Genomic DNA, 25,157 nt, shown 5'->3' with positions numbered 1-25,157 from the left:
CCAGTTTTTGAACGTTCTTTGGAACCCGAACATCTGACACGACTTCTGCAGCGTCCGATTGGCTGCAGGAACTTCCTGCAGCCAATCGGAAGCTGCGCCTTGGTTCCCAAACGTTTTGGAAGTCGCACAGACTTCCGGAACGGATTCTGTTGAACTTCCAAGGTACCACTGTATTGACAAATGCCCTATATGATCAACATCTAGTGAAATTAATGCAATCTTATATGAAAGACTGACTTCATGGCTGCCTTGACCATTAAATGACTTTTTCTTAAATACAGTGGTACCTTGGTTTACAAACTTAATTTGTTCCGGAAGTCCATTCTTAAACCAAAGCATTCTTAAACCGAGGCGTGCTTTCCCTACTGAGGCCTCCCGCGCCAGTGCCCATCCACCGTTCGGCTTCCGAGGCAAAGTTCACTAACCAGAACACCTACTTCCGGTTTTGCGGAGTTTGTTTACCGAATAGTTCGTTAACAGGGCTGTTCATAGACCAAGGTACCACTGTATAAGAGAACATTCACTTTGGCTCTCCTTTAATTTACATCAGAAGAGAAAGCCAGCCAGTTTTCTTTTTTCTTTTTTTTTTCTTAAATGTTTTAAAATGTTTCTATTATTATTATTATTTCTTTTCATCTTTTTAAGTTTTCTTGTTGTGGGGGTGGGATAGATGTTTAGTGGGGTTTTGAGTTTTGTATAATTTTGGTTACTTGTAATTTTTATAGTTTTTGGTTTGTATTGTTGTGTTTTGTTTTCTGTTTTTATATAGGTTTAATTTTGTTCTTAAGGGGTGGGGTCAGGGCTGCCTGGGAGGGGGTCCCGGCCAACAAAATGGCTGGGGCAGGTTCCACAGGGTGGGATGCACTGGGACAACCGATCTCAGTGATCACGGGCAGGAGGAGGAGTTACGCTAAGACCAGACCATGTCATTGCCGAGGAGGCAGGTTTAGTCGTTGTCTGAGGACTATTCCTGCCTCCGGGTCTGGTCCTGACCGGACGGATACTGGATTCAGCAAGGGATACCCACATGACCTGAAGATGCTGCTGTGCAATGCCAGGTCAATGTTGAATAAAACCACTGCCATCCACGACTTGATTGTGGATGGTGGACTTGACCTGGCATGTGTAACAGAGACTTGGTTGGATGAAGCGGATGGGCCTGTCCTTGCCGCTGCTTGTCCACCAGGTTTCTCTTACGCACAGCAACCCAGGCCATCTGGGCGGGGAGGGGGGGTTGCAGTGATTTTTAGGAAGTCATTAGTTTGCACCAGGCGTCCTATTGGGAAGACCCAGTTCTCTGAGTGCATGTTCTGGAAGTTGGGCAATAGGGGCAGTACAGGATTCCTTTTGGTGTACCGACCTCCCCGCTGCACCAAGGATTCCCTGCCCGAGCTGCTTCAGGTCGTGGCGGATGTTCTCCTGGAGTCACCTAGTTTGGTCGTCCTAGGGGATTTTAACATCCATGCCGACACGACCTTACAAGGGGCCGCTCGGGACTTCGTGGAAAGCATGGCCTCCATGGGGCTGTCCCTGAATAAGTCTGGTCCAACTCATAGCCGAGGACATGCCTTAGACCTGGTATTCACCTCTATGGATGTTGGTGATCTGACATTAAAAAAAAGTGAAACTAAAGAAGTGCCATGGTCAGATCACTTCCTGGTACAACTGGACTTCTCCGCAACCCTTCCCCTCTGCAGGGAGGTGGGACCAATTCGGATGGTCCGCCCCCGCCACTTAATGGATCCAAATGGTTTCCAGAGAGTGGTAGGGGATACTTTATCCCATGTTGATGGCCTTTCAGCCGATTCCCTGGTGGCCCGCTGGAATGTGGAGCTAACCAGGGCTATTGACTGTTTGGCTCCGAAGCGCCCTCTCCGGTTGCATGGAGCCCGGACAGCCCCGTGGTTTTCCCCGGAGCTGAGGGCGATGAAACAATCGTTGAGACGGCTAGAGCGCCGGTGGCAGAAAACCCATTCTGAATCCGACCGAACACAGGTTAGAGCTCAACGTCGAGCCTACCAAGTGGCGATAGCGACGGCGAAGAAGACTTTCTTCACCGCCTCTATTGCATCTGCGGAAAATAGCAGCAGGAGACTCTTTCAGGTGGTTCGGAATCTATCGGAGCCACCTTCGTCATCGGGGCCTGGTAGGGACCCCAAGATCTCCTGCAATGCGTTTGCAAAGTTTTTTGCAGATAAAATCGCTCAGATTCGGAAAGAGATAGACTCCACCGTGGGAGCAGGGCCAGGGCGGGAGAGTGCCAGAGTCCTGTCTAGTCCAGTTGCGTGGGATCAATTTCAGTCTGTTACCTCCGAGGATGTGGACAGGCTGCTTGGACGAGTGAAACCAACCACCTGTCTCCTTGATCCTTGCCCATCCTGGCTTATAAAAGCTAGCCGGGAGGGGCTGGGCGATGGGCTGCGCGGGGTGGTGAATGCTTCCCTCTGTGAGGGAGCCTTCCCAGCCCCGCTGAAAGAGGCGGTCATTAAACCGCTTCTTAAAAAAACATCTTTAGACCCGGCCAATATGGCCAACTATCGCCCAGTCTCAAATCTACCATTCTTGGGCAAGGTGATTGAGAGGGTGGTTGCTGAACAACTCCAGGCACGCCTGGAAGAAGCGGACCATTTGGATCCCTTCCAATCGGGATTCAGGCCTCACCATGGGACTGAAACCGCCTTGGTCGCGCTGGTCGATGATCTCCGGCGGGCTAGGGACAAAGGTGAGAGCTGTTTCCTAGTTCTGCTGGATCTCTCAGCGGCCTTTGACACCATCGACCATAACATCCTTCTAGACCGGCTAGAGGGGTTGGGAGCTGGAGGCACTGTTATACAGTGGTTCCACTCCTTCCTCCTGGGCCGTGTTCAGAAAGTGGTGGTGGGGGATGAGTGTTCAGACCCCTGGGCTCTCACTTGTGGGGTGCCTCAGGGTTCTGTCCTCTCCCCCATGCTTTTTAATATCTATATGAAGCCGCTGGGAGAGATCATCAGGGGGTTTGGGCTGGGTGTTCATCAGTATGCGGATGATACCCAGCTCTACCTCTCTTTCAAATCAGAACCAGTGAAGGCCGTGAAGGTCCTGTGTGAGTGCCTGGAGGCGGTTGGAGGATGGATGGCGGCTAACAGATTGAGGTTGAATCCTGACAAGACAGAAGTACTGTTCTTGGGGGACAGGAGGAGGGCAGGTGTGGAGGATTCCCTGGTCCTGAATGGGGTAACTGTGCCCCTGAAGGACCAGGTGCGCAGCCTGGGAGTCATTTTGGACTCACAGCTGTCCATGGAAGCGCAGGTTAATTCTGTATCCAGGGCAGCTGTCTACCAGCTCCACCTGGTACGCAGGCTGAGACCCTACCTGCCCGCGGACTGTCTCACCAAAGTGGTGCATGCTCTGGTTATCTCCCGCTTGGACTACTGCAATGCGCTCTATGTGGGGCTGCCTTTGAAGGTGACCCGGAAACTGCAATTAATCCAAAATGCGGCAGCTAGACTGGTGACTGGGAGTGGCCGCCGAGACCACATAACACCGGTCCTGAGAGATCTGCATTGGCTCCCAGTACGTTTCCGAGCACAATTCAAAGTGTTGGTGCTGACCTTTAAAGCCCTAAACGGCCTCGGTCCTGTATACCTGAAGGAGCGTCTCCACCCCCATCATTCAGCCCGGACACTGAGATCCAGCGCCGAGGGCCTTCTGTCTGTTCCCTCACTGCGAGAAGCAAAACTACAGGGAACCAGGCCTTCTGTCTGTTCCCTCACTGCGAGAAGCAAAACTACAGGGAACCAGGCAGAGGGCCTTCTCGGTAGTGGCGCCCGCCCTGTGGAACGCCCTCCCATCACAGGTCAGGGAAATAAACAACTACCTGACATTCAGAAAAAACCTGAAGGCAGCCCTTTTTAGGGAAGTTTTTAATGTTTGATATTGTTGTATTTGGTTTCTGTTGGAAGCCGCCCAGAGTGGCTGGGGAAATCCAGCGAGATGGGCGGGGTACAAATAATAAATATTATTATTATTATTATTAACAAAGTTATCAGATTTCCATATGTTGCAATACACACACACACAGAGTGTTCATTTCAAATGGATGAAACGTGTTTTTTAAAAATGGAAAATGTAACACCAACTTATTTGGGTAGCAGAGTTATTTAAAACTTTGTGATCATGAAAGATTAGATCTACAGCAAGGGAATGGCATCTGTGTAACAGTAACTCATTGCCTGACACAGAAAACAAAGCATACATAATATCGTTATTTTGCAAAGAAGCAGACTCTGTACACCATGTCCCAGTTTTCTTCAGTTGGTCATTTATGCAAAACTTTATAATTGTGTTTCTATGATAAAAATTGCAAAAGGGTAAGCCCAATACCTATGTCCTCTTTTAGGATGGAAAAATTATAATTAGATTTCATGGCTAAGCAATTTCATGCAGCTTAATTTCCACAAAATCAAATTATGGACAATCAACATCAGTTGCAACAGACAGCAGGTTATTTTTAAAGATACCAGTCATTTTCCTTGCTTTGATGATGTTCAGAAAAGATGCTTAGCTAACATAATTCTTTCATGGGCAAAAGTGCAAAGAGGAAATGACACAGAAATGTCAAACTGGAAACAAAGAGTTTCCCTCTTTCCCTTAAAAAATATTTTTTCTTTGATTTACATCCAGCTACATGTGAAACAAATACTGTTTTCAGTTTTAGCATGATGGTTTCACTGGATGTTTCCTATGACCCCAAGTCTCAAGTGGAAGGCTAGCTGTCCTCTGAAGCAGTTGCTAGGGAAGAATGACTTCTGCATCAGTTCTCCACTGTCCGCCCAGTTCTGAACATAGCTTGACTTCTTCAGCTACCCAAGCAATGGCCTGCTTCCCCCCTTAAGTGATCAGAACTAGTATGACTGCACTGACTGATGAGATACATTTGTAGTTTCCCAACAGGCTTTCTGGCCTCCTAGAGATCACCAAGACTTCATTAGCAACAGAGTAGCCATGCTGCGTGTGATGATCCTCCAATCAGCACCCTAAACATGTGGATGAGGGATGACCAGCACTGTTTTGATGTGTTTTTCTACTGATAAACAGTGTCCAAAGTATCTGATTTAAATGGCAAAAGTCATCCTGCAATTAGTCTGGAGAAATGTCTCAAAATATCTCTCTTGCGTCATTTCACCTTCATTACTCATGTCTCTTTAAAAAACATATGCATGTATTATTTCAAACATGTATTATTTCAATCAGAGGTTTTGGGATGAATAAGATGAAGTATCCTATACTTGGTACCACACTTTCCCTTTAAGTGGTATACCAAGCACAAGGTACTTCATCTTATTCATTTCAAAAGTCTTGTTCCCATTACAGTGGTACCTCAGGTTAAGTACTTAATTCGTTCCAGAGGTCCGTTCTTAACCTGAAGCGTACTTAACCTGAAGCACCACTTTAGCTAATGGGACCTCTTGCTGCCGCTGCGCCGCCAGAGCACGATTTCTGTTCTTAAGCGGAGTTCTTAACCTGAAGCGTACTTAACCCGAGGTACCACTGTATTTAATTGCTGTTGGCTGTGCCTATTCAGAAGCTTAAAAAATAAAGTTCACAACACAATCTAACACACACACACACACACACACACACACTCGGAAGTACGTTCCACTGAATTCAATGAGGCTTGTTCCCAGGTGAGTGGACATAGGATTTCAACCTTATATGACTATCGCATACTCATTTACGTGGTTGTTGTTGTTGTTGTTCAGTCGTTCAGTCGTGTCCGACTCTTCGTGACCCCATGGACCAGAGCACGCCAGGCACGCCTATCATTCACTGCCTCCCGCAGTTTGGCCAAACTCATGTTAGTAGCTTCGAGAATACTGTCCAACCATCTCATCCTTTGTCGTCCCCTTCTCCTTGTGCCCTCCATCTTTCCCAACATCAGGGTCTTTTCCAGGGAGTCTTCTCTTCTCATGAGGTGGCCAAAGTACTGGAGCCTCAACTTCAGGATCTGTCCTTCTAGTGAGCACTCAGGGCTGATTTCCTTGAGAATGGATAGGTTTGATCTTCTTGCAGTCCATGGGACTCTCAAGAGTCTCCTCCAGCACCATAATTCAAAAGCATCAATTCTTCGGCGATCAGCCTTCTTGATGGTCCAGCTCTCACTTCCGTACATTACTACTGGGAGAACCATAGCTTTAACTATACGGACCTTTGTTGGCAAGGTGATGTCTTTGCTTTTTAAGATGCTGTCTAGGTTTGTCATTGCTTTTCTCCCAAGAAGCAGGCGTCTTCTAATTTCGTGGCTGCTGTCACCATCTGCAGTGATCATGGAACCCAAGAAAGTGAAATCTCTCACTGCCTCCATTTCTTCCCCTTCTATTTGCCAGGAGGTGATGGGACCAGTGGCCATGATCTTAGTTTTTTTGATGTTGAGCTTCAGACCATATTTTGCGCTTTCCTCTTTCACCCTCATTAAAAGGTTCTTCAATTCCTCCTCACTTTCTGCCATCAAGGTTGTATCATCAGCATATCTGAGGTTGTTGATATTTTTTCCGGCAATCTTAATTCCGGTTTGGGATTCATCCAGTCCAGCCTTTCGCATGATGAATTCTGCATATAAGTTAAATAAGCAGGGAGACAATATACAGCCTTGTCGTACTACGTGGTAATGAACCCCAATTAACTCAGTGGGACTTCTGCAGAAACATGTTCAGAATTGCACTGTCAATCTTTAATTACTGAAGCTCACACATCAAGCAACCAGTAATTTGGGATATCTCCTCTTTTGGAACATTTTTAGAAAAGATCATGAAGGGTATGATAAGAAAATGTATTACATGGTTTCAAGACAGAGAGGAACGAAATAAACACTTTAATAAGGGGCGTTTTACCTGACAGTTGATGCAGACCCCTCCACCTTGATACCGTTCATAAAGATTTAAGCTCTCTCTACGTTGCTCAACTTCAGGATCATAATAGCAGTCCATGGCATGTCCATGGCAGTTGCAGGCTGAGAGAGATGATAGGTTTCATTACAACCATCAGGCAAATGAGCAATGGAACACAGAGAAGAAAAAAGTGTCTCTAATTTCCATATATCGTCATGCAATGAGTTTTTTCCATCAGATGCAGCAAGGTCATCACAGTCTGTTCAGTCCAGCACTGTTCAGACTGAGAATTGCCATTACAGGGGACAAACAGAGGCCATTGTAAGATTGAAAAAGCTGCAAATTCACAGGGTATTTCTTAGCAATACTTTCCAAGCACACAAATGGGGCCAAAATTGCTTCTGAAGAAGCAAGGACTATCTCAACCAATTTTTTGCCAGACATCTGGCCTTGACATTGTTCCAAATCAGAGCAGATGGGAAGAAGGGCAGGGAGTCAATCACTTCAGCATCCAAGCATGACCTGGAGATACCAAACCTGCATGGTTGCACTGGAGCGCTTAACAATATAGGATGATGTCATATTATTTACTTATTCACAGCCTATCTGTTGCATAAAAGAGATTTTTCTTCCATATTACTCATGCGGGATTCAGGTACTGTTTGGTCTGACATGCCTAGTTTCTTTCAAAGGTTTTTGCAATGTTTGTCACTTTCAAGCTTCGCAATATAGGCCGCTTGGCCTGAAATGTTTGCACATTGATTTTCCTCAGTCTTTTGTTCTATGCCACATCCATGGCACATGTCCACAGTTGAGTGCTCCCAATGTGGCTCTCCAACTCAGTTGCAAAACATGTTCCAATTCGCATCCAGAAAGCAGCTTTGCCAGTCCTTAGTTTGTGATGTGTTTCCCAAGCACCCACAGCTAGCTGGCTGTCAAGCACTTGGGAAGTGTTGTGAAAGGGACTTCGGCAAGTGGATGAGACAATTCACTTGCCAGTCATTTGATGTCAGAATGGCATAAGGTGGTTGACAGGTTGGCTATTTTGCCCACCTGTCAAAGTTGGTCCACAGGGGCAGAGACAGATAATAATCTGCCTTGGTCTGGAAGGGCCCTAATTTAAATGGCTGGACTGAATTATTTCAACATGTGAGGCAATAATACATAGGGAAATTATATTATGTATATTCAAAGCACCTTTCCCTCCCCACCAAATAATCACATTCAGACTCTAAACTTACGTTCACAAGCGTTTGTACTGCTGGTTGTTGCAGGTTGCCATTGTTTCTGGTTGTATCCAGGGCAGCAATGATTACAGGTTTCTCCACAAGTGTTATGCTGACATTTACATTGGTACCTGGATATACATTATACAAGTAATTGTCATTTGATTTCCCCCAGCTTTCAATGATTCTCTTTTTTTTGTATTTTTCACACTCTAATGTGATGTGCGCACAAACCTAACTCACAGAATGTATCAGTAGTCTCTTCAAAATTAAACTTGAATCCTTTATAACAGCCATGGGGTTGAAGTATTATTATTATTATTATTATTATTCCAAACCGCCTTATATGAAGACATCTCAAGATGATTAACAATGTAAAATAATACAAAAAATGCATTACCATACATTTAAAGCACTGTTACAACACTTTAACAATCATTCCCAAAGAATCCTGGGGAATGTAGTTTGTTAAGGGTTAAGAGAGTTACTATTCCCAGAGTGGTTCAATCCCTCTTCTCAAGGAACTCTGAGAACCGTAGCTCTCTGAGGGAACCAGGATCTCATAATAACCCATTTTCTGACACTGGGATTAATTTCCACCTTAGAAACAGTAAAGTGCTAAAGATGCCTTAAATAAATTCTGAAGTTATAGAAGAAAAACCTGAAAATGATGCCATCATTGTACAGCCACAAAACAACCGTTTTGAAAGCACAATGGTTTTGGTCGTACTGTTGTATCCTTACCTGTATGAATTTATGTCACTTTCGGCATCACAGATATCTGCATGTCCATTACACACACACTGTCCACCAACACTGATGTCTTTTATGCTGTAGTAATACTAGACAGAAACAAAATTTGCAGATAAGTAGCTGGCAGAGCTTGTCCTCAGGGTGTTCTCTCAAAGATTATGAATTCTAGACCCCAGATGTTATAAACTTGCTAGTGAAATATATATATATGACCACCAATAATTCCCCCTACCATGAATTTCTGACCTTGATAAACTTCTTCTCCACTAAAATTTGTATTTTAAACATATTTTGGTTATTTATTGATTGATATGGGCTGAGGGGCAGAAGATAAAAAGGGAAGTGAAAAATAGAATGGGCAGCTCTAGAACAGAAAGTTATAATCATGGCTGAAGAAGGGAGAGCTAAGAGGATTGGGAGAGCCCTGCTTGATCAGGTCAAAGGCCCATCTCGTCAAGCACTCTGTTCTTTCATAGGGAACCCACCAGCAAAACCTTAGCGCAACAGTACTATGGAAGCAGATGCAGTAATACAAGTATACAGCCATGAGTTGAAGTAGCTTTTTCGAACCTTTCTGATCACCCACAAATCCATTGGCTGTCTTTAGGCAAACAACTATGGTTCAACACTTCATCTTTATATTATTATCTTTTTAAAAGGCATTGTAAGGATGATTAGATTAGCATATGACTAAACCAGATCAGGGTAGCTGAAGGGTCTCAAACCCTCGGTAAGTTAGGGGCTTCCCCTGCATATGAAGGCAGGCTCTGGCAGATTGAGTGGACAAGACCAATACTGAGTCCAACAGTCAAGAAGGTGGTCTCTACGTGTGCTGTAGAGGGAAGTGAGGGGCTGATGGAGCTCATCAACTGGGAAGGTAGCCCCTCTAGGAGAAGGAAAATGCTGGTCCTAAACTTCTGCTGCCTTGCAGGATACCTTCAGGAGAAGAAAATGAGTAAACTCCCTAAGATAGTTGGATGGCACCTTGTATCAACTCCTGCAGCCAAGCTGCTATGAAACATATTGCTCTGCTTTCCTTTAGACCACATCAACAAGGCCAAGAGGGGGGTCCTGTAATTTGGGCTTGCACCCCAGGGAGATCAGTTTGGTGCTGCTAACGCAGTGGTTTGACTTCACCCCCAGAGGTGCACTCCATTGTCTCTCCAGACAGACAGACAGATCCAACAATTCTTTGAGCACTTAGGAAGAGGTGCAACACATACTTATTTTCATGTGTAGCCAGCCATACAGTGGTTTCTGAGGCTTCATACAGCACCTATGCAATAACAAGTGTTTCTCCATAATGTCAAAAGGGTACAGAGCTATGCAGATCAAAGCCGAAGATCTCAGAATTATGTTAAGTCCCATGCTCCATGGTTTCAATTTGGTCAACTATCTATTGACTTAAACAGCAGGAATCCAAGACACAGAGTAAGCATTACAGCAATTTAGTACAGTGGGGATGCAAAAAAGATAATTTCCACTCACTATTCATGTCACTGACCAGGGGCCCAAAATAATGTATAGTTGTCTCAGAAACTCAAAATTGTTAGTCATTTTCCAGAACTGTTTAGTCATTAGCCTTATTCAGTGCATGTCTGTTCCAATATAACAATGCAGGGGTTAAGATTAAGGCTGCAGTCTATAGGAACTTACTTATCTTGCAGTGCTCAGTTGAGTCTTACTTCTGAGTAGACATTCACAGGAGTGCACTGCACGGCTGCAATTGTGCATATGTGGATTTATTTCTGAATAAATATGCATAGGATTGGGCTTCTAGTCATTTGCAAGCACTACTAATCCATATGGTGTCCAGAGAGCATAAAAGTATGTTATCTGAGCACCACTCCCTGCCACCAGCCCATGTATGGCAGATAAAGCCATACTCAGTCAATAGTTATAATAACTTCTGTGTACATTTAAGAAAGAGAGAGAAAGATTCTCCACCCTACCTGAGCAGTACTGATGTAGAGTGGAAGGAAGAAGGCCAATAAAGAAATCAAGTTTGCTACCTTATCCTCAGTGACCAGGAAAGGCAAAAGGTTGCATCTGCAGGGGAATTATTTTATCTTACAAATTCTGCTTCACATATGTGTAATGATTAAAAGCCTACTCCATGTTTCCCTAGCAGTTCTAGCACATGAGAATCTGGAGTAATTCAAAACCAGGTTTTATTTAGGAGTCACACTCTTTTTATGTAGTAACTATAAAAGATTCTAGTAGAACTCTGTGAAACAACCTGCTTGATAAAGGTCATAGTGATAAAATCATACTCTGCTTAGACCATTTTTCTGCATCTTCCTGGATCCAAATTCCCTGAAGAAATTTACAATATGCATCCCACTTTTTCCAGAAATCCTTAAATATGAATGCAACTGGCGTAAATAGCGGCTTTAGACCAGAGGTAGCCAACATGGTACAATATTGCTGAATAACAACTCCCTTCAGTACCAACCAGTATGATCATGGCCAGGGATGATGCTAGTTGCAATCCAGCAACATTTAAAGGGCACAACGTAAGTAGGAAGGTGCCTTTGCAGAGTTAGACCATCGGTCCTTCTTGTTTTTAAGCAGAGTTTGGATGGCCATCTGTCATGGTTGTTTTAGTTGAGATTCCTGCATTGCAGGGGGTTGGACCAGATGACCCTCGAGGTCCCTTCCAACTCTACAATCCTATGATTCCTCCCTGTCAAAACATAACATTTACTCACTCTGCGCGTCACTGTAGGATCCCGTTGAGCTTTAGATATCAAGTGGCCAAGAAGGGTATTGGTTCTGAGGAAATGTAAACGAATATTTGTTGCTTTAGTAAATTCTCTAAGTATAGGAGAATGGGTGAAGTTATTTGCTCCTGGACGACCGTTTACCAAGGATATCACAATCTAAAATGAGACAGAGAAAGATCAGTTTTAAAACATGGACAAATTAATAGAAAGCAACTTATAAATATCTAGGACATGAATAAGCAAACTGGGCCCCTGGTCCATTATTGCAACCATTATTTCAAGGGTGGGCATTGTTTCAAAAGGTGAATGGATTCCAATGAAATGGTGTTAGAATTAGTATAATGCCACCCACTACAAGCACAGCTAAATGCAAACGTAGACATAGGCAATTGGTGGTCACATAATACAGCCAGACTAGGTAAGTGAGAATGACCGTTCCCCACATTAAATGGGGAGCAACTTTTGTGTGGTCGTGCACAGCCCCCTTTGGACCCCAGTGCGGCTCCTGCCTGTTCGGGCTGGCATCACCTTCCCCAGGCTGGATACCTGTGGTCCCCGCCTACCTCAGCCAGCGTCCATTCCCGCCTGGGGGAGGCGTTGCCAGGGGGATTGGCCAGGTAAGGGGAGGGACCATCCAGCCCACACAATAGAAGGCGTAGCTTACCTGGGGAAATGGCAGTCGGGCTCCAGAGCTTCTCCCACCCTCCACTCCCTCAATTAACTCTTAATTTTGCAGGTTAACCTCTTCTCCACAGGTATGCAGGTGCTGCTATGTCAAGGCCGCTGTTGAAGGGCCGGAAAGGAATTTCACTGCATTGGCAGGTTTTGCCTTTCCCGTAACAAAATGTCACAACTTTGGCAGGTTCAGGCCTTGGGCGGAATCCTTTAGTCATCTTCCTAAATGGGGGGGGGGGCGTGGGGCACAGACCCCACACCCCAAGTGCGGCTGCGATACCAGGGTTCCCATTAAAGGGGTCTAGAGGGGAGGCACTGACCATATGCCAAGAAGTTGTCATTGCCCTCCCCCTCCAGTGACGGCGAACGGGGGGCAGGCTCTCTGCTTGAACATATGTTCTCCAGAGCCAGCCCAATCCCCACACATTCTGGATAACCCTGAAGTTTCCTAGATCCCCGGCTGGGGGCTGGGAAGGATAAACGTCCAATGCCTGAGCCAAAGTCTCCCTACATCTGAATCTTAATAAAGTTGTGGCGTATTTTAATCCCATAGCACGTTGTCTTGTGTCATTATTCCGCTCAGGGGTCGCCTGGGGTTTGGGGGACTCCACCTGTCCACGCAAAGGAATTGCAATAGGTTTCATTGTAGAAACACTTAAGTAACTTGCAGCACAAGCCTAGACATATCCTCTCAGAAGTGAAATCAGTGGGGCTTACTAACAGTCAGGCCTGGAATGAGAAGGCGGAGTGGGGACAGCAAAACACCATCCTGCTTTGATGATGATTTGGGGGAATGTTGCAGCCCTGAGCTATCAACCATAATGTTTCAAATGAGCCCTCTTTAACAGATTTGGGGACAAGGGCTGCGGAGAGAAGGGAGAATCAGTGAAAGTCATCTCTTCCCTTTCATCTAACAGAAGCCTCCAATGGATCAATGAGCCTTTAATCAGTGGAGCAACATAACCATAGTGTATTTTACACCACCCTTCAATCATATTCCAAAACGGTTTACAACAGCAAATCAAAGAAAAATGGGTCTTAAGCCATGAATTACACATGTACAGCGGTACCTCGGGTTACAAACACCTTGGGTTACAAACACTTCAGGTTACAGACCCCGCTAACCTGGAATTAGTACCTCGGGTTAAGAACTTTACCTCAGGATGAGAACAGAAATCGTGTGGCAGCAGCAGGAAGCCCCATTAGCTAAAGTGGTACCTCAGGTTAGGAACAGACCTCTGGAATGAATTAAGTTCATAACCAAAGGTACCACTGTATAAAAGACTAAGTACAGTGGTACCTTGGTACTCAAACAGCTTGGCTCCCGAAAAAATCGGCTCCCGAACGCCACAAACCCGGAAGTAAGTGTTCTAGTTTGCAAACGTTTTTCAGAAGCCAAACATCCAACACGGCTTCCGATTGAGTGCAGGAAACTCCTGCAGCCAATTGGAAGCCGAGCTTTGGTTTTCGAATGGTTTCGGGAGTCGAAAGGACTCCCGGAACAGATTAAGTTCAAGAACCAAGGTACCACTGTATTCTAAAGGCAACAATTGCCTAGGCTCTCAATCTATTAAGATAGTCAACAGTCACAGCTTCTCACAAAGGATAAATAACCTTGTCCCATTTGTGAAATGAAGGCATCTCCAATATTAACTATCTAATTGAAATAAACTTTATGTCTGGTAGATAAACTAGATTAAATGGTTGAACATTTAATGTACTTTAAAGCACTTAGAATTATTGCAAATATCAATACTAGTTATTTGTACACCCCTAACAATCAGCTATGTTGTTAAAAGATGTGTAAATACTGAAGGATTTGGCGAAAATGAATTATTATTTTTAGTTGTAGCACAAGGATCCATGACATAAGGGATTGCCGGCAGCAAATAAGGTTTTTAATTATTCTCTCATTATGATAGAAAGAAAATACAAAATGTAGTTGTGGAATTTCCCCATAAGCCAGACCAGGTTTTTCTAAAGATTAAAGAAAACTCTTCAAAGCCCTTTTTAACAAGAGCTCATTGTAGAATAATAATCAGCTCCACTAACTCAGAACCCAGTTCTTGGAACTATACTATTTTAGGAGCCAAATGGAATATTTATCCATGCCTGTAAGCACAGTAAGTTCTACCAATAGGGGGAAAGAGATTATCTGTATCAATGATTGCTAGCTAATTCAAGACCAAGGTGTCTGTTTGTAGTTTTATAGCCTACAAAATGACTTATCATTTTTAGAACGTGGTGGCCAGAAAGGAAAGCAAAAAGCACCAGTAACTAGGGCAGTTGTCAGTAGTGGCACTTGTGGTGGACCAAGAAACATAGAGGAGGTGGATATCTGGTGGGAGCAAGTGTTCTATATGTCTTTGGAAGAGTGGAGTGTAATTCAAGAGTGCTCATCTTCAGATCAACCCGTTCACCAATCTAACTTGTATCAGAGTCCTGGAGTGGAACAGGGAGGTAGACAAGTGAAGTGAGTTTCAATGGTGGTTACAGACAGAAGAGAGAATGGCCACTGGTGACTAAAAACCTATTTACTAGTACTGATCTGCCTTATAGTTTTGTTATGATACTATTACTGAGGTACATTTGAAGTACTTTCATGCAAAACTGTGTAAATGCTAAGTGTTATTATTGCTGTCATCCCGTCCTGTTCCCCCCCCCCCCGACCCGCTGCCCTGAACTTACCTCTCCATTTTCTAAAGGCACAATCCGAGAATATTCTGTAGTGCAAATGACATCATCATCTTTTCTAACACGGGCATTCGCTTCCTTCCCAAAACGTTCCCAACAGCCTTGCTTAGAATCTAACAAAAATAAATAAATCACTGTGTGCAGTTCCTGACTTTCAGAACATTATTCCACCGGTTACATAGAAAATAATATAAACCACTGAATCTAAAAAGGAGAGAATCCTGGTAACTCAGATCCTGCTCCTTGACTTCCCAAGACTCTTTACTGTTCTCACAAAGTTATGCCAGATAGTCCTGTGACACGTTAAGTCTGAGTGTTTCGGTGAGTCTGAGAAAGGGGCAAGGGAAGAGCAGGTCTTGTATGCCCCATTTAACAGGAAACTATCACCTCTTTCCCAATATTGGGGTGTCTAATCCACCTCATTGGTTGTTTTTAAACCTTGAGACACAATGTGCAATAGGCACTGACAGAATCTGGTCTTAAGTTTGCCTCAAGTGAGCATTAAACTACAAACTTTTCGTCTCAGCCTATGTAGCATTCAGCATGCTTGCTAAAATCTATTGATATATACAGTACATGTTTGGCTCGATAGGATTAACCACGGTTTCTAAAGCTTGGGCATAACAGGAGGCTGGGGCTTATTAAAACAGAAAGTGAAATATTTCCTTCTTTACTTACTGGTGAAGGAAATGAGAGTGGGAAGTCTGCAGCCTGATGAATCAGTCCATTAGCAAGTGATATTTAACTTAGCTAGAGGTATTTGGGGGTGGGGGAGAGAGACTTGTTCATGAATTCCTTCTTAGAAGTTAAACACCCAGCAGGAAATAGTTGCTATTGTCAAAATAAAAAGTTACAAGAGTTTTAAAAACTGGTACTCACAAGCAAAATATTGCCATGGCATATAAGTTTTTCCAAAGTCTGTTGATCTTTCTAATACCCACAGATCTGGACGAGGAGAATTTGCAAATTTGATGAGGACATAGGCCACGTGAAAGAACTGGTAATAAAATAACATGTAGAGAAACATTAAAATATACTAAATTGTACAAAGAGAAAGGTAATCCTGTTATTTCTGCTAGAAAACGATAGGGCTGGTGAGGTTGTGTCTCCGGTGGAATTTACCATTTAATGTCTGATATTAGTAACCAAACAATATCATGCCTATGTTCATGTTTGTTCTGACTATTAATCAAGCTGGCTGGGGGTGATGCGGGTTCAACACTGTTTTGGTCTGGACCAATGTTGTTCAGTGCTCAACTAACTGGATGTTTCAAACACACTTTAAACAGCAGAGGTAATTAACTGTAAATTACTTTGGGTTGCCTTGGGCAAAATAGTGACTGACAAATTTAAGAGTATGGGAAATTCCATTGCCATGAAACAATGATAACTACAACAATTTAGTCATGAAGACAAAGTAGAACTATGGTGCCAGAACTACAATGAATGCAACTTCACTGGAGCGGATCTAGAGTAAGCAATTTTTACACTATACCCATAGGGTTCAGTCTTCCTAACTCTTCTGTCAATGTTCATATTAGTGGTATTTTACTTGGAACAGTGTGTGGAGGCTTGGCCTATTTATTTCTTTAACATCAAAGAGAATGCAGTAATTAACAAAGCTGAAGCCTACACTTTATGAAGAAGAGTCAGTAGGCCTGTCCCAGGCCTTCGAGCACTGATGTTTCTTGGTACCAACTTCCCAAATGAATAGAGCTGTATTCTGGCAAGGCGCCGACAAAGCAATCATTAGCAACAAGACATGGTACAGTTCAAAGAGAGATTTTAAAAAGTGAATGACAGAAGATTCATTCTTACAGCTACTAAGAGCAATTTGTAGTTCAAATTTTCATACCAAGTGGGCCACAAGAGTACTTTGACATGGAACCCATGGGCCACAACACTGCCTTGTCATATGGGGGGGTGGGAGCTAGTCCTCACTTAACTGGCTTTAGGAAGGCAGCTCAAGACCTGGGGACATGTCAAATTTTGGCCTTGCCCCCCCCCATCAAATGCAACAAGGCAGTGTGTGTGCGGCCTGTTGGTTCTGTGTCAAAGTACTCTTGTGGACCACTTGGTATGAAAAATTGGGCCACCCTGGCCTAGGTAATAGGCCATTATAAGAACAAAAAAGTGGCTCAGCACCAGAGGGCAAATGGGTGCCCCCCCTTCATCTGGCAGGTAGTTAGAAAGACAAAAGGCCAGAAATGAGACTTGAGTGATGTGAGCTAGAAGCTAGAAACAGAAAAGCAACAGGCTGAGAAGCCAGAGGGTCAAAGCAATGTTTGACTTCTGTTGGAATCCAAGGCTGCGGATATGGGGGAAGCAAGGCCCTCTTGGGATGTTAATGTTGTGAACTCCTCCATCATAGGCTCAGGTTGTATATATATGTGTGTGTAAGTAAGCCATATATCATAAAGACACAACAGTCTCTGCTGTACCTCATTCTGAAAGTAACACAAACCCTGGGTAAGTGCCTGGAACCCCTGGAATCTCACACAGCTCAAGAGACTGAGGTGGAGTGCAACAATACTGTTCATGAAATATATATCTAGCATAGTAGCCAAGAAACTGAGCTATGAATAAGGGAGCTTCTGGTTAGAATCTCACTAAAAGCCCTAGGAAAGCCATACTGTCTTTCCACCTCAGTTGTGGCATCTAAAAATGGAGGAAATACTGGTGTACCTTACAGGATTGTTGTAAGGATTACCGTTAAAGAATAGAAGTGAAGTTAAATAATGCTTCAAAGAGCTTTACAAATATGGTCATCACACAATTGGCATTAGTATACTATTGCCTAATTATATCACACAGAAATGCATGTATTCTCAATCTTCCTCATAAGATAGGCAGTTGGGAAAATATGTGTCCTTCTGCAAATTATTTGGTTATATCATGGATTCAATCGATCCAAATACACACCACCTTAAGAATTTTTAACCAACTTACTTATGAATCACAATGATTCATTGTTATTATTAAGTTCATACTGCTCTCAAATAGAAAGATGCTTGTAAGCATTGCCTGTGGCACTCAAACAATTCTGACTTCATCTTTTTTGGCTCCAGCTAAGGTTCATCCAAAGGACTTTTGATACTGTGGTTAGTATTCGTGTGCCACAGAAACACAATATCTGAAAATATTATATTAATTTGATTATCTGAACATAAAGAATGGAGAAGGAGCATAAGCACTGGCCACATTTGGACTATCATATTTCAGTTTAATAAATTAAGTTATGAGCAAGTCTTACTCTTCTACATGCAGCTTTTTTTGATATTCCCTGTGGGTGATCAAACAAGAAAGTCCATAGTAAATTATTGCTTCCAAATCAGGAAACTATGGTTGATGGTGCCAAACAAGCCAGTATATGAAACCATGGTTTATTGTTGCCATTAATCAGAGTTCCTTGGTTTGAATGTAGCCAAGTGCAGGCTTCCTGCCTTGTTTGCTAGGTTGAGTGAAGGGAGAAGCAAAGAGAGTGTATGCTGGCATATGAGGTTTGTTTAGAATTGGCTTATTTATTAAGCCAATCTTAAGTCCAAACACAGCAATTTTCTTATATACCTTTCAGTGCTTACAAGTTGTTGAAATCTTCTTTAAAAAGTTAGACGGTCTCCCTGTTTGCCTTGAAATACAGAACATATCTTTAGCATACTAGTAGAGAGTCTCACTGAATTCACTTGAAGCTATTTCTGAATAAACATGCTTAGATTGTGCTACACATGATGATAGTTTTGTTTTTTGTTTTTTTTATAAGATTTTTATTATTTTCCAATAAGACAAGAGAAAAACATAACATAACATAAACCCCAACATTAACACAATAAAAAACACATTACATAAACACAATCGACAAAGAAAACAATTAAAACAAAACCAAAACCAATACATACCTAAACTGGAACACCAATCTATCTCTTACTACTTAACAAAATCTAGTTTCTAATCTTCTAAAGGGACCTCCCCCGCTTTCCCTCCTCTGCCTTCAATACTAATATACTTTGGTAACATCCATTTTTAACATTACAATTCATTATCCAACCTTTTGTAATATCATAAAAACTTAACATCTTATAGTATCATGAAATAATTCTTACATCAATCTTATATTTCTTTTCACTTGAGCTGCTGCTATTAATCGGTTACATATCTCTTCACTAATTCCAAATTCCCAAAATCGTAACATCAAAATCTTAAAACTTAACATCAAAATCCTAAAATCTTAACACACTATCTTCAGGGTACCATAAATCCATCCTAATTCAATTTTTATCATTTTCACCCTATTCCCCTTCTCACCATTTTTCTGCTCTCTCCCATGCCCCCCCACCATTCATCTTTACATTTCCCTCTGTTGTCCTTGTTCAGTATCATCTTAAAATTTATAAATCTCCTCCTTGGGCGCCTCAAGAGGCACCAGCTCTCCTCTCCCAGCAACTCCATTTCGCAATTTTGGTTTCCTTCCACTTGTGTCTTCAAAAATCTTCTCATCTTCATCTCTGGACTCCCACTCCAGAGACTGAATCTCGTAGCTCCAGTCAAAACATCAGCCCTGTGTTTCTCACTGCACCAGGGCCGTCCATTTACCTGGGGTTGCTGAATCAATTCGTCCCATTTCTCCAGCACCTCCCCCAGTTCCCTGGAGAAATCTGCTTCCAAATTATCAAAATTCTCCCAAATCTGGCTGGTCTCTCCTGCTCCACAACAGATTTCTTTGAAATTACGTCCTAACCAGTTCATTTTCCGATTCACAAACTCCAATTGCAGAAGGATTGTTCTTTGTTCCTGGGTAATACCCGGATCTAGAATCAGTTTAAAAGCGAAAGCAAGCATGGTTGGAGAAAACAAAGGGTGTCAAATGTCAGTAATTTTCCATCTTGCGTATTAGTTTTCCAACGCCATTTTCCCTGAGACAGGGTGCCAAAAATAATTCCAAAAGCCACAGAAGAGATATTTCCAAAATCTTCAATCCCTCAAATTGGGATTTAATCCATCTTCTCTGTCAAAATGCTTCGTAGCAACATTGTGTCTAGTGATGCAGCTGCAGCCGCTTGAAGCTTAATTACCTCCTCTGCACAACAAAGGAGAGGGACGGGCTTCCTTTTATCATCCCTCCCGGTTGCCAATTATTCAAATGTAAATCCAATTAGTCCCGTACTTACAGCAGCCGGGGTTCCTCTTTTTTCTTTGAAGTTAGCAGGAAAAGCTTGGTGCTCAGGTCTGGCAGAATTGCTGCTTTGATCTCCCGGGGGGGTGCATCCGCCTCTTCAGTCCCGTGTCGGTAACTCCGCTCGCTTGATTTCCCCCCCTTACGAGGGTCAATCAAGAGCAGAGACGGCACGTCTGGGACCCACGAGGCCGCGGTCCACGGGATGCTCTTCCCGTGGCTTTAAGGGGCCCTTGGCGCAGACAAGGAGACCCCTAAAACCCCCCGGGGACTGGAGCTGATTCAGCTCCACTCCGCCATTATCCGGCACCAAACCGGAAGCCACATGATGATAGTTTTGATCCCTTTATTTAGAAAATCAGCCATAACGAAACAGTCATATTAAACAAATAGGCATTGTCCTTATGTATAGTACATAAAGACAAACAGATTAACAGCATTTGACTTTCCTGGTTGTATATACAGCAATTTCTATTAAAAGAAGTTGACGCATTAATCTTTCAGGAAAGAATAAAGCTTCTGACATCTGGTATGCAGTTATTCAAAATGAAATGTTCAAATTAATCTTAAACCACACATGCTTAACTTATCAAGCCACTTTAAAGTTTTTAGATTCTGGGCCACGTCGCATGGCCATTTCATTATTTATAAGATTTATGTGAAATAAATGAAAGCTCCCAGGTGAGAGCTGCGATGGTCTACCATTTTCTATGTGAGACAAGGGTTAAGAGCCACCTTTCAGAGAGGACTCGTTTTATTTTCTTTCTCTCGGTGTTTGTTTCTATTTAGACTATTTTCTTTAATGTTGTCATATTATGAAAAAAGCTTTAATAAAATCTTATTTTTATTTTAAAAAATTATTTATTTTAAAAAATAGAAATGTAAATAAACAAGCAGAAATCAATACACACAAGCCCAGCCACAATTTACCATATCCAGCTAAATGCTTTTTAAAGGTTTTTCAGTGGCATAAAAAGTGTTGGTGGCACAAATACAAGGCAAACTATATAGAAGGTCCTAGGATATGGTCTAAAGACACATATTTGGCTCTGGTCAGCAGCTGGGTGGGTGGCTGACTGCTTGGTAACCTTAGGTTCACAGCCATGGGTCTCATCATGGCTAAGTAAAAGAGGAAACTATACTGTATTCCTGGCTGTGGGGGACATTTTCTAAATGGATTCATTTACTTTAGCCATGTGCCGCTTATACGGGTAATCTTGCGTTGTCATATTTCTAAAAGTGAAAATTCAGACAAAAAAGTTGTGGCAAAGTTGTTGAGCTTTTTTAGCAAAATTGCAAAGTAAAAATGAAGTTTTTGATTTCCCCCCAATTTCCGCCCATACACTGCTTCTGACTGCAATATTCCAGATATGCCCAGAAAATTCCACGCATATGGTAACCCCGTTATAAGCCAACCCTACATTTGCTCATAAATCTCCAGATATCCTACTTCTTGCATTCACTGCTTGAAATTGACTGATCCATCGCATGAGGGGGCACAACCAACCAACCAACCAACCACTACCAGTTAAAATTTCAAATATATGGTTTGATAAACTATATGTTGTGGTTGTGGGGAAAGCGCCACAACTACAAAGAAAACTCATTATCTCATTATCTATGAAAAAAAAGCAGAACTAATGTAAAAAGGAAACCTATGAGGTTTGCCAAGCAATGAGTAATGTTAAAGTCCATGTTATCAATAGATCTTGCAACAGATTCATTATGGTCTTTGAAGCATTGTACCATTTGCTTAAGGGTTTTTTAGTTAAAGGTCATTTGCATGTCTATGTCTGTCTGCTAAGCAGCACTTACGTTATCTTTGCAATGCAATAAAAGCAAAATAGGAGGCCAATAACTATCCTAAAAATGATCACGTCCCACTTGTGAGCTCCTGGCTAGTTCATATGGAATACATACTAGGCTAACATGAAATGGGGGGAAAGGCCTCCCTCCCAAATGGGAAGGCTTTGAACTGGTGTTCAAGAAAGGAATCTATTTAAGGTATTGAATGTACCCCACATATTTCAACATTTAGGAAAAATCCATAGATCTGTGATAATCAACATGCAGTTTATAGGCTACTATTGCAACAGTAAAGGAGGTAAAGTAGCCGTTTTCAAGATGCCCCAGGTCCATACAGTTCATGTAAGATGGAGATCTGAGAAAAGGAAAACTAAGTCAGGAAAAAAACGTTTCCTTGATCTGGAGACAAGCAGAGACCTGAATCGCCCACGAAAGCAGCTGCAATGTCTTCGCTGAAGCAATTTCATTCATTAAGAACAATGTTCTTAGAGTGGACTGTAGCATTGTGAAGCTAAGATGGTGTGCCAAACCCCATCTTTGCCTCATTGCCTCAAAATGCTAAGTAATTGTGTGTGTGTGTTTGTGTGTGTGTGTCAAAACAAAATAAAATAAAAAATTCTTTCCAGTAGCACCTTAGAGACCAACTAAGTTTGTTCTTGGTATGAGCTTTCGTGTGCATGCACACTTCTTCAGATACACTGAAACGGATACACACGAAAGCTCATATTTTATTTTATTTTATTTTTGTTTTGACTATGGCAGACTATGGCAGACCAACACAACTTCCCAACGGCTACCCACCTGTAAGTAAGTGTGTGTGTGTGTGTGTGTGTGTGTGTGAGAGAGAGAGAGAGAGAGAGAGAGAGAGAGGTTATCAGGAGAGGACTGAGAAACAGGAGGTGGTGCTTAATCCTTCCCTAAATCAGCTGATTTTCCTTGAAAGTTATCTCCTAAAGCACCTTCCCAGAGTGGGAAGATTTCAAATAAAACCAGCAAGAGGAAGTTACAGGTGGGTAGCCGTGTTGGTCTGCCATAGTCAAAACAAAATCGAAAATTCTTTCTAGTAGCACCTTAGAGACCAACTGAGTTTGTTCCTGGTATGAGCTTTCGTGTGCATGCACACTTCTTCAGATGAAAATAGTTTTGGAGGCATTTAAAGAGGATAATAAGGAAGGATGGGAAGTTGAACACACAAAGCCCACCACCTGTTTCTCCCTTACAAATACCCACCTGCTTGGGAAATGCAAGTTTGGGGATATGATCTGCTGAAGAAGCAAGCATTCCAGAAGGCAGTGAAAGGAGGTACACCATACAATATGAACATGAGACTGTTTTCTTAAAATGTATTGTCGTGAAGTCCATACTGACATTGTATAACCCCAGAGATTTGAAAAACTGTTAAAATATTGCAGTCTGCACGTGGCAAGAGTAATGAAGTGAATGCAAGCAACCAATAGACACACAATCAAGTTGTAAAGTATTCTAAATATATTATAGGGGAAAACAACAAAAGGCAACCCCACCTCACAAATAAAACCATATATTCTCAGCTCTTATCAGTGTGAGATACAAGAATCTATAACCTTTTAAAACACACAAGAATTATATATCTGGAAGGGACTCATCAGGATATTTAATCTAACCTACAAGACACAGAACAAATAGCCTATATCTGAAGGATCTCCAAGATGCTTATTAAAAAAAAAAATCTCAGAAGCAGATCCCACAACCTCCCTCAGCAGTACATTCCTTTACTTACGGTAATTGCTCTGATAATTGGGACATTTCCCAAAAATTAACTGTAACTTAAATCAACGGCCTCTAGTGCTAATTTCACCTACTTCTTTCTCACATCCTTTAAAATATTTCAAAGTATTTATTTCCTCCACGTTTTTTGTGCTACACTGCCCTTTCCATATTATATGAGTGAGTGAGTGAGTGAGTGAGTGGATATGAGTACATACATCTGTGCATGTGCTTGTATGTGTACCCAGTTCTTTTATCTAGGGCAAGGGTGGGAACCTTTTTCAGTATGAGGGCTGCAGTCACTTCTGGGCAACCTTCCAAGAACCACATGGGGCCAGAGGCATAAGTGGGTGGGGCAATTAATGCAAATTTTACCTTTGTAAAATAGTCTAGTTTCTGCACACATCCTCTGTCTTCCATGCAGGCAAGCAATAAGCATTTTCAGAGTTCAGGGACACATTCCAGCCAGAGTAAAACACTCAAGGAGAGTTTAACGCAGGGCTGGCGAAGGGTGTGGCCTGGAGGGAGGGTGTGTGGCCTGGGGTGTGGGTTCTGAGAACCAGGCGGAGGAGCCTGGAGGGCCACATTAAGTCTCAAGGCCTGAGGTGCAAGACCTCTGCTTTTCCTTCTGAATACAAGTCTAAAGCATCTGACAAAAAATTACAACACAACCAATGCAAAGTTTGCAAAATTACTATCAACATAAACACAATAAAACAAATATCTGAACAATAAATCACACGGTTCAGAATCATGCCATTTTCATAATGGCAATTCAGCCAATAAATAGACAACAATATTTCAATAGTTAATGCATAAAATATCTAAGTAATCCAATAACGCACCATAGAAATTCAGAGAAACACAGGACAACAAAGTCAACAACATGTACACTTTCCCCAGAGGAGACAATGTGGTGCCTTTAGATGTTGCTGGACTCCAACTTCCAGTGAGTATGGCCACTGGTCGGGGGGGGGGGGGGCTTTTTTCAGCCAGAACACGCCAGAAAGGCATTCCAGGACCTCTCAGCTGTGTGCCGGGAGTAGACCTAACCTGACAAGCCTCAACAAAGCCCCAGCTCACGAGGAGACCCTCCCCAGACCCCTAAGGGGACGTACTCTATGGGTCTAGAGAGGGTCTCTTCATAAGCCAGAGATGCAGCAGGGCTTTGCTGAGGCTCTTCAGCCTCCTAGCCAACAGCTGATGGAAAGCGCAAGCCAGAGAAGTGGAGGAGGGGAGCTCATTAAGGTGTCCAGTTGAGACAAGGAAGCCTCTCTCCCTCTCAGCTGCTCCAGCTCATGCAAGCCAGAGGGGGCAGGTCTCCTTAAGGTGTTCAGCTGAGGTGCAGAAGGCTCCCCTGGCCTCACCTGAGAAGCCTCAACAAGCCCCTGGCACATGAGGAGGACCCCCACCACCCAGCCCAGAGAGATCCTCCTAGGGCTCTGGGGTGGGTCTTCTGAGGGAGGTGCATTGCCTAGGAAAAAAAGCAATGGTG

The 25,157-nt window shown here is 42.9% G+C and overlaps 1 protein-coding gene across 1 annotated transcript in view; it reads right to left on the bottom strand.

Moving 5' to 3' along the window:
• The window catches only part of LAMA3 (laminin subunit alpha 3), a 140,038-nt gene that overhangs the window by 106,063 nt on the left and 8,818 nt on the right, over positions 1-25,157 (bottom strand). The window contains exons 3-8 of the mRNA XM_033155046.1: positions 15,820-15,937; positions 14,935-15,053; positions 11,557-11,727; positions 8,837-8,934; positions 8,108-8,223; positions 6,870-6,988 (exon numbers count right to left, since the gene is read on the bottom strand). Coding sequence (XP_033010937.1) covers positions 6,870-6,988; positions 8,108-8,223; positions 8,837-8,934; positions 11,557-11,727; positions 14,935-15,053; positions 15,820-15,937 — 741 coding nt within the window. The remainder of the gene's footprint in view (positions 1-6,869; positions 6,989-8,107; positions 8,224-8,836; positions 8,935-11,556; positions 11,728-14,934; positions 15,054-15,819; positions 15,938-25,157) is intronic.

This window comes from Lacerta agilis, chromosome 7 (assembly GCF_009819535.1).
Source record: "Lacerta agilis isolate rLacAgi1 chromosome 7, rLacAgi1.pri, whole genome shotgun sequence".
In the NCBI taxonomy this organism is placed as follows: Eukaryota; Metazoa; Chordata; class Lepidosauria; order Squamata; family Lacertidae; genus Lacerta; species Lacerta agilis.
Note: the sequence above shows the minus strand (reverse complement) of the source record. Positions and strands in the feature narration are given on the sequence as shown.